General features: G+C 43.6%; 1 protein-coding gene and 1 non-coding gene across 6 annotated transcripts in view; one reads left to right on the top strand and one right to left on the bottom strand.

The window, feature by feature from the left end:
- VMP1 (vacuole membrane protein 1) overlaps positions 1-2,941 on the top strand; it is a 142,304-nt gene extending 139,363 nt beyond the window's left edge. For 3 of the 5 annotated variants that reach the window (XM_023204651.2, XM_023204654.2, XM_023204653.3), the window contains exon 8: positions 450-2,941. In XM_023204651.2, the coding sequence (XP_023060419.1) occupies positions 450-593 (144 nt within the window). In that variant the 3' untranslated portion in view covers positions 594-2,941. The remainder of the gene's footprint in view (positions 1-449) is intronic. The other 2 variants (XM_031934274.1, XM_023204650.3) reach the window with 1 other exon arrangement.
- A 5,624-nt stretch (positions 2,942-8,565) lies between these two features.
- On the bottom strand, positions 8,566-8,669 carry LOC111537726. The gene has a single exon (XR_002730092.1). It is a non-coding gene; the product is annotated as a U6 spliceosomal RNA (small nuclear RNA).
- Between the last annotated feature and the right edge of the window lie 1,554 nt (positions 8,670-10,223).

Raw genomic sequence — 10,223 nt, 5'->3', positions numbered from 1 at the left:
TTTTTTTTTTTTTTTTTTTTTTTTTTGAGGCGGAGTCTCGCTCGGGCCCGGGCTGGAGTGCAGTGGCCGGACCTCAGCTCACTGCAAGCTCTGCCTCCCGGGTCCACGTCATTCTCCTGCCTCAGCCTCCCGAGTAGCTGGGACTACAGGCGCCCGCCACCTTGCCCGGCTAGTTTTTTGTATTTTTTAGTAGAGACGGGGTTTCACTGTGTTAGCCAGGATGGTCTCGATCTCCTGACCTCGTGATCCACCCGTCTCGGCCTCCCAAAGTGCTAGGATTACAGGCTTGAGCCACCGCGCCCGGCCCACTTTTCAGTTTTAATTCTTAAGGTTTTGTAAGTTATACACAAGTTTTCATTGTTTTCCTTAAAGCATTATAGATGATCCTCTTTTTACTACTGAACTAATGAAGCCTTTTTCACTGCATTGTTCTGCATTTATTTCTACAGGGAGAAAACTGGTTGTCCTGGATGTTTGAAAAGTTGGTCGTTGTGATGGTGTGTTACTTCATCCTATCTATCATTAACTCCATGGCACAAAGTTATGCCAAACGAATCCAGCAGCGGTTGAACTCAGAGGAGAAAACTAAATAAGCAGAGAAAGTTTTAAACTGCAGAAATTGGAGTGGATGGGTTCTGCCTTAAATTGGGAGGACTCCAAACCAGGAAGGAAAATTCCCTTTTCCAACCTGTATAAATTTTTACAACTTTTTTCCTGAAAGCAGTTTAGTCCATACTTTGTTTGCACTGACATACTTTTTCCTTCTGTGCTAAGGTAAGGTATCCACCCTCAATCCAATCCACCTTGTGTGTTCTTAGGGTGGAATGTGATGTTCAGCAGCAAACTTGCAACAGACTGGCCTTCTGTTTGTTACTTTCAAAAGGCCCACATGATACAATTAGAGAATTCCCACCACACAAAAAAAGTTCCTAAGTATGTTAAATATGTCAAGCTTTTTAGGCTTGTCACAAATGATTGCTTTGTTTTCCTAAGTCATCAAAATGTATATAAATTATCTAGATTGGATAACAGTCTTGCATGTTTATCATGTTACAATTTAATATTCCATCCTGCCCAACCTTCCTCTCCCACCCTGAAAAAAGGGCCATTTTATGATGCATTGCATACCCTCTGGGGAAACTGATCTTTAAATTTTGAGACAGTATAAGGAAAATCTGGTTGGTGTCTTACAAGTGAGCTGACACCATTTTTTATTCTGTATATTTAGAATGAAGTCTTGAAAAAAACTTTATAAAGACATCTTTGATCATTCCAAAATTGTGTCCGTTTTCTTGAGCGTTTTGATTTTTTACTTTTAGCTTATACCAGCTGAATGGCAGCCTTGCCTAATCCACCTACAACAAGATTTCTTAAGCCTTCTTTTATTTGCATGAGAGAGCCACTACCAAGGCATGTTTTGTTATGCTGAAACTGGGCTGCTGCATACTGCTAAATGATACCTCTGGGATTGGCCTACCTGGGAATTTCTTGGTTTGTGAAAACAGGAGAGGAGAGATACTTCATACAAGTGAAAGGATACTGGAGAGAGAAATTACCCGTTTCTAAAAAGAACCACACTCTGTCGTATCTGTGTTAATGTTTTCTAGCATGTACTCTGGTTTCAACAGACACAAATTTATATGTAACCTAGTTTTCTTGCCTTTCTGTAAGTGTTTTATTCTTAATGTTATTTTTTTCCATTGGGATGTTTTTGATTGAACTTGTTCATTTTGTTTTGCTTGGGAGGAAAATTAAACAATTTTACTTTTTCCTTTAGGAGCATTATGAGCATCATGTCAGAATAGAATAGAATAGAATTGGGGTTTGATCTCAACAGGCCGGAAATGCCTGGGTTTTTTTGTTTGTTTTTGTTTTTGTTTTTTAATCAAATCCTGCCTGAATGTCTGCTTGTTTTGCCTACCATCGTGACATCTCCATGGCTGTACCACCTTGTCGGGTAGCTTATCAGACTGATGTTGACTGTTGAATCTCATGGCAACACCAGTCGATGGGCTGTCTGACATTTTGGTATCTTTCATCTGACCATCCATATCCAATGTTCTCATTTAAACATTACCCAGCATCATTGTATATAATCAGAAACTCTGGTCCTTCTGTCTGGTGGCACTTTGAGTCTTTTGTGCCATAATGCAGCAGTATGGAGGGAGGATTTTATGGGGAAATGGGGATAGTCTTCATGACCACAAATAAATAAATAAGGAAAAGTAAGCTGCATTGTGGGTTTTGAAAAGGTTATTATACTTCTTAACAATTTTTTTTTCAGGGACTTTTCTAGCAGTATGACTATTACTTGACCTTCTTTGAAAAGAATTCCCAAAACGCTTTATTTTAGATAGATTAACATTAACCAACATAATTTTTTTTAGATCGAGTCAGCATAAATGTCTAAGTCGGCCTCTAGTCATGTTTCATCTCTTTCACCTGCGTTTTATTTGGTGTTTGTCTGAAAGGAAAGAGGAAAGCAAATAGGAATTGTACTATTTGTACCAAATATTTGGGATTCATTGGCAAATAATTTCAGTATGGTGTATTATTAAATAGAAAAAAAATTTGTTTCCTAGGTTGAAGGTGTAATTGATACATTTGACTTATGATGACCGTTTATGCACTATCTTTCAAATGAATTTGCTTTCAAAATAAATGAAAAACAGCTCTCCTTCTTTCCTCTTTTAAGTGTTCAGCTGTGGCATGCCCAAAGGTTCCTGCTGGATTCCAGCTGGAGCGGTGTGATACCCTTCTTTCTCAGCTGTTCGTGCCTTCCTTTTTCATATCCACCAAAGTGGAGACAACTACATGATCCCAAAGATACACAGTACCTACTTAATTCCAGCTGATGAGAGACCAGAGAATTTGCAAGTGGATGGTTTGGAATCACCGTAAATAAAAAGAGGGCCTGGGAATTCTTGCAATTCCATCTCTACTTTGTGTAAGTCTCATTTTGTGCCTTACACATCTGCAGTGTTTTATCATGTTCCAACTTGGTGACTGTCAAGCAGTGCAATACATTAGCAGTTTATCACTGAAGAGCTGAGGAGCACCTCCCTTAAAACAGACAATGTCCGCCACGCGCAGTGGCTCACACCTGTAATCCCAGCACTTTGGGAGGCCAAGGCGGGCAGATCACCTGAGGTCAGGAGTTTGAGACCAGGCTGGCCAACATGGAGAAACCCTGTCTCTACTAAAAATAGAAAAAATTAGCCGGGTGTGGTGGTACACGCCTATAATCCCAGCTATTCAGGAGGCTGAGGCAGGAGAATTGCTTGAACCCAGGAGGCAGAGGTTGCAGTCAGCCAAGATAGCACCACTGCACTCCAGCCTGGGCGACAGAGCAAGACAAAAAAAAAAAAAGTAACAGACCATGTCACATGAAAATGTGCAATGTCCAGTTTTCCCATAGTTTTCTGCATTCTCTGTATGCATAATCTGGAGTATGAGTCTGGGAAGGAAGAGGTTTTTACTTTCATTTGGATAGTGGCCACCTCTCCATTCCCTACAAATGCTAGAATGAAGTTTGTGGGGTTTTTTTTTTTTTTTTTTTTTTGAGACGGAGTCTCGCTCCATCGTCCACGCTGGAGTGCAATGATACAATCTCGGCTCACTGCAACTTCCGCCTCCCAGGTTCAAGCGATTCTCCTGCCTCAGCCTCCAGAGTAGTTGGGATTTCAGGCACCCACCACCACGCCAGGCTAGTTTTTGTATTTTTAGTAGAGACGGGGTTTCGCCATGTTGGTCAGGCTGGTCTCAAATTCCTGACCTCAGGTGATCCACCTCCCTCGGCCTCCCAAAGTTCTGGGATCACAGATGTGAGCCACCGTGCCCACCTAGAATGAAGTTTCTTAAATACACTAGTTAATTATTGAAACATATGCAGTATTGAGTGCTCCTACACAAACAAGCTCAGCCTCTGCCCACAGTGTGCTCTGTGCTGTCCACAGCCTTAGTAGGACAACATGAGGCTTTTTGTCATTTCACCAGTCATTCAACAATGACTCATTTGAGTATGGATCACGCACTAGCTAAGTAAAATAACCAGTTGGGCTTATGTACCCTGAGCTGAATTGTTTAGCCTGACCCATGTGTAAGAAGGTCATAGAGATTCCCAACCTTTTAGTGTCAAAAAGCTTTTCCATGTATTACTTTGAAACCCATTTTCCTCCATGTGTAATAGTCTCTGTTAATGATGGTTCGGGTTTCTTCCACGTAGTTTGTGGCCTGAGAAAGTTTAAAAGAGCCTCAGTTCCTTTCATCTATAAAAATAAAAGAGATAGAAGGACAGTTTATCTAAGGAATAAATCTGGTAACATGTAAAGTACTGAAATAGGCTGGGTGCAGTGGCTCACGCTTATAATCCCAATACTTGGGGAGGCCAAGGCAGGAGGATCCCTTGAGACCAAGAGTTCGGTAAATAGGGCCGGGCATGGTGGCTCACGCCTGTAATCCCAGCACTTTGGGAGGCTGAGGCGAGCGGATCACCTGAGGTCGGGAGTTCGAGACCAGCCTAACCAACATGAAGAAACCACATCTCTACTAAAAATACAAAAAAGTAGCCGGGCGCGGTGGCTCAAGCCTGTAATCCCAGCACTTTGGGAGGCCGAGACAGGCGGATCACGAGGTCAGGAGATCGAGACCATCCTGGCTAACACGGTGAAACCCCGTCTCTACTAAAAAATACAAAAAACTAGCCGGGCGAGGTGGCAGGCGCCTGTAGTCCCAGCTACTCGGGAGGCTGAGGCAGGAGAATGGCGTGAACCCGGGAGGCGGAGCTTGCAGTGAGCTGAGATCCGGCCACTGCACTCCAGCCTGGGCGATAGAGCGAGACTCCGTCTCAAAAAAAAAAAAAACAAAACAAAACAAAAAAGTAGCCGGGCATGGTGGCACATGCCTATAATCCCAGCAAGAATTCAATAAAGAAAAGTACAACAATAAAAGTTATCCACCTCCACCATGCTTTTTTTTTTTTTTTGGAAATGAGGTTTTACTACTGGAGTGTGGTGGCACAGTCATGGCTCCTTTTTTTTTTTTTTTTTGAGATGAGTTTCACTCTTGTTGCCCGGGCTGGAGTGCAATGGCACGATCTCGGCTCACTACAACCTCTACTTCCCAGGTTCAAGCAATTCTCCTACCTCAACCTCTCTAGTAGCTGGGATTATAGGCATGTGCCACCACGCCCGACCAATTTTGTATTTTTAGTAAAGACAGGGTTTCTCCATGTTGGTCAGGCTGATCTCGAACTCCCGACCTCAGGTGATCTGCCTGCCTCGGCCTCCCAAAGTGCTGGGATTACAGGCATGAGCCACTACACCCAGCCAGTTATGGCTCTTTACAGCCTTGACCTCCCAGGCTCAATCAATTCTCCCACCTCAGCCTCCCTGGCAAGGACCAGCATGAACCACCATACCTGGCTAATTTTTAAATTTTTTGTAAAGACGGGGTCTCAATATTTTGCCCAGGCCAGTCTTGAATTCCCGGGCTTGAGCGATCCCGCCTCGGCCTCCCAAAGTGCTGGTATTACGGGCGTGAGCCACCATGCTGGGCATTCCCAAAGACTGAGGTGGGGCACAGTGGCTCATGCCTGTAATCCCAGCCTTTTGGGAGGCCAAGACAGGATCACTTGAGGTCAAGAGTTCAAGACTTGCCTGGCCAGCATGGTGAAACCCTATCTCTACTAAAAATACAAAAAATAGCCAGCTGTGGTGGCATATGCCTGTAATCTCAGCTACTTGGGAAATAGGAGAGTCACTTGAACCCAGAAGGTGGAGGTTGCAGTGAGCCGAGATCGTGCCACTGCACTCCAGTCTGGTCAACAGAGCAAGACACTATCTCACAAAAAAAAAAGACTGAGCATCTGATATATATGCAGGAATTTCACGACATTGCATTCACTCCTCCAGAAACAAAGATATATTTTAAAATGCTTTCTTAGGATATGTGCTTTTGTTTTCTAGCAGATACTCCGTCAAACTTTTGATAAGTGAAAAATTTACTGAAGAAACCAAAAAAAGTTTTTTAACTTCCCCACCTGAAAATATTGACATTTACTAATTTATTTTCATTATAAAGAATATTGATTATCATGGTTGCTCATGCCTGTAATTCTGGCACTTTGGGAGGCCAGGGCGAGCAAATCACTCCTGAGCCCAGGAGTTCGAGACCAGCCTGGACAATATAATGAGACCTCTCTACAAAATATTTAAAAGCCATGTGTGATGGCATGTGCCTATAGTCCCAGGCTGAGATGGAAGGATCACCTTATTAGTGAGCCGTGATTGTGTCACTACTGCAGCCTGAGTGACACAGACCCTGTCTCAAAAAATATATATATTAATACTAAAGAATCTGGAAAGTAAAGAGGAGAAAAGGGAGTATCGGCTTTTAACACTTGTTACAAGGTCAGTCTAGAAAATCCAGTGAGATTTGCTGGGTAAATAGGTTTTAAACCATGAAAAAATTGATGGCATGCAAGATCTTCCTCAGTAGACCTGAGAATCTCATTTCTGTTAAAAAATACAAAAAAAACCAAACTGCTTCATTTTATTCGTAAATAATTGTTCGAGGTGCTACAAAAAATTAAAACTAAGCAGGAGTTTAAAGTTTTTGAAAGCCAAGTAACATCTCTAACATTTATTGAAGTCTCTCCAGTATTTACACAACATAAATGAGATACTACACACAAAACCCTTGTGTCTGAAGATAAATTCCTTTATTCTCAAAGACAGCAAGAAAAAAAAGCACATCATGTACTTCAAACTTGAGAAGCAATTGAGTCATTTGTGTCTGGTGGACAGGAGCTAGGGATCATGTCCCTTTCCAACAAGGCCATGAGTTCACCTGAGGTAATGCGTTTGCCTTGGGGGTGAGGCCTTGAATTGCAGCAAATAACCTACATGTATTTGCATATTTAACCAGTACTCTTAAGAAGGGTTATACAAAAACCTGCCAGACAGCTGCTTACTCATTTCCTTTAAAATTGCATGGTGCTGGGATTGGCAGGTGCCAACTGTTTGCTCATTCTCTTTGACCCACTAGCCTTGCAGTTTGCTGTGTGGGTGTTGATACTCCTAAATTAAAGCAGGGAAGGGGTGGTTTTAGATGGCTTTTAACACCTGCTCTCCACCCAAGCACCCTGGATTCATTTGATATCTGGATTCTAATTCTGTAGTCAGGAGACTGGCCCAAACTGTGACCCAGAGAGAAGTGAGTCAGTTGCAAGTGGCTGGCTGACTCTATGGGAACAGAAATAAAATGCAGCTTAGAGGGTTTGTCAGCCAAATCCACAAATGTGTGGCTTTTTGAAACATTGGACATCTGTTCCTCTTAATTTAAAATAAACTTTTTTTTTTTTTTTTTTTTTTTTTTTTTAAAGCACAAAGTTGCTTGGCTCCTTGTTTCTTTGTGTCAGCAGCAGTTGCTGCTCTAATTTAGGAACCCTAGGATCTGATTTAGGACATTTGGAATCTTTAAGGCACATTCGGTCTAGAAAGTGGAACTGAATTGCTTTGGGAAGGCAAGAGGATGATTTTACAGTATAGGGTTTGTGTGGAAATCCCCTTCAGCAGTAATCAACCCAGGTGTCCGACCTGTTTGTTAACCATTTCCAAATGACTCAGAGGACCTAGAGGGAGGGCTTGAACACACTCCAGCACTGTTTCTACAATTTAGCCTTTATTTGCATTGGAAACCACATTCCTGAATTCTTGAGGGGGCAGGCTCTGGCTTATTCTGGGCAATTGACTTCAAGTGGGACCCCTGAGCTACCTATGTAAGCGCACAGTCAGCCATCCCTGGAGAGTTACCAGGGAGGAGGATCTTTCTGTGCATCTTGCTTTGATGACCTCCATCCAAAGCCCTTTGAGGAACAGTTTTGTTTATTCAAGGAGCCCTTGGCAGGTCACTCCTCCGCTACCACAAATCTAATCCAAATGTGGCATTTTCCTTCGAGGCCATCTATCCCCTTTGGGGGACAAAACACATGAGCTTTTCCCTTCAGACCACTTTTGACCTAAACAGTGATCAACATTGCTTAATTTTGTTCCTGTCTGTTTCTAGTGGGGAAAAAATGCTGTAGGGGAGTGAGGCAGTTAGGGATTTGAAAACAGGGATGGTGCCGCCTGAAGGTGGGGAATGACTTAGATCACTGTCTTTCTTTGGCTCCTCACCATGTTGTGTGGAGGAAACAAAAAGCAGCTCAAGTTCACTCCTCTTGGCAGGAGTGCGGAAGCTTGGCTCGCCATGGCCCTGGAGAACCATGTTTTTCCCAACTTTTTTTTCTTTTGAGACGGAGTTTCACTCTTGTTGCCGAAGCTGGAGTGCAGTGGCGCAATCTTGGCTCACTACAGCCTCCGCCTCCTGGGTTCAGAGCGATTCTCCTGCCTCAGCCTCTCGAGTAGCTGGTATTACAGGTGCATGCCCCCACACTCAGTTAATTTTTTGTTATTTTTTTCAGTAGAGACGGGGTTTCATCATGTTGGCCAGGCTGGTCTCGAACTCCTAACCTCAGGTGATCCACCCGCCTCAGCCTCCCAAAGTGCTGGGATTACAAGCGTGAACCACTGCGCCCAGAACACGAATTTGAGTGTCATTCTTGTGCAGGGGCCGTGCTAATCTCCTGTATATTCCAATTTTGGTGTATGTGCTGCCAAAGCGAGCACCCAGCTTCTTTTCATTAGTTAAAAAGATGAAGGCTGAGACTAAGGCAAGGAGGCCTTTCTCTGCCCTTCACTTTTTAGTGCACCTCACAGTCACTTGCACTTGAGTAAGGATTGCTAAAGCTCTTTCAGAGCTACCAGACGTTCCTGCCTAGCGTCATGTTGTTGGTTCTTCAGACACCTCTTCATTCTGCCCATTGCACCAGCCCTTTCCCACCTCCATGTTCCCTCTGTGGTAATTTCTTTGTACACAACAACCACACGGAACACCAGCAATCAAGATTAGCTCCCAGGAACTCTGGCGTGCCCTGTACCAGGAAGCACAGTGGATTACTACAACTTTTGATAATGATTGTTTGCTTTGTACCAGGCATTATTTTCAGGCCTGTTTCACATGTATTGTACTTAACAACCCCATGAGGAAATTAAGGCAGGGTGGTTCAGTAATTTGTCAAGGGAAACAAGGAAGCCGAGCGGGCAGCAGAGGCCTTCTGGCTCTGAACCACTCTGTTCTGTAGAAATCAGTGCAAAAGTCCAAGCTTCAGCATACTTGTTTCATCTTGTGATCACAGGTAGTTGATGAAAAAAGGAAGATAACAGAAAATCAAGGCCACAACCTAAATTTTTGCTATTTAAATAGATGAGCAGCCTTTACACTTCTCTGTATCACAGGGTTGGAAAAAGCCAGCTCCATTCTTAGCCATCCATGTCGGCAGATTCCCAGAGTGGTGTTTACTGTAATTATGATTTAAAAGCAAGGTTTTTTGTTTGTTTTAAGGAGACAGGGTCTCCCAAGTTGCCCAGGCCAGACTCCAACTCCTGAGCTCAAATCATCCTCCCGCCTCAGTCTCCTGAGTAGCTGGGACTATAGGCACTCACCACCACACTTGGGTAAAAGTAATTTCTATTTCTACAGTCCTTTTTTTTCTTTTTCAATGAAAAAGAAAAACTAATGTCTTGAGCTTGGGTTTTGTTTTGAGACAGGGTTTCACTCAGTTGCCCAAGATGAAGTACAGTGGTACGATCACAGCCACAGCTGACTGCAACCTCCACCTCCCAGGCTCAAGCAATCCTCCCACCACAGTTCCCCCACTCCCCGCCAGTAGCTGGGACTACAGGACCACCACCGCAGCCAGCTAATTTCTGTATTTTTTTTTTAGTAGTAGAGACAGGATTTCACCACATTGGCCACGCTGGTTTTAAACTCGTGAGCTCAATCAATCCACCTGCCTCGGCCTCCCAAAGCACTGGAATTACAGGTGTGAGCCACTGCACTTGGCTAGGAAACCCTTTTCTGATCTTTCCTCCTCGGCAATGATCTCTTCACACTTCCTTTCTTACGGCCCTCACCTCACTCTGTATGATAGTTATCTGCATAGATGCATAAAATCCGTAAGAAGACTGCAGGCTCCTGGAGGGAGGTCTGTATCGCCCTTCGTCTCTTCTTCACAGCACCTCACACCAGTGGGGATTTAAAAAGTGAATACAGGGCTGGGCACCATGGCTCATGCCTATAATCCCAGCACTTTAAGAGGATGAGGCGGGAGGATCACCCGT

Source organism: Piliocolobus tephrosceles, chromosome 16 (genome assembly GCF_002776525.5).
Source record: "Piliocolobus tephrosceles isolate RC106 chromosome 16, ASM277652v3, whole genome shotgun sequence".
Taxonomy (NCBI): Eukaryota; Metazoa; Chordata; class Mammalia; order Primates; family Cercopithecidae; genus Piliocolobus; species Piliocolobus tephrosceles.
This window is presented reverse-complemented; position numbering and strand designations above follow the sequence as displayed.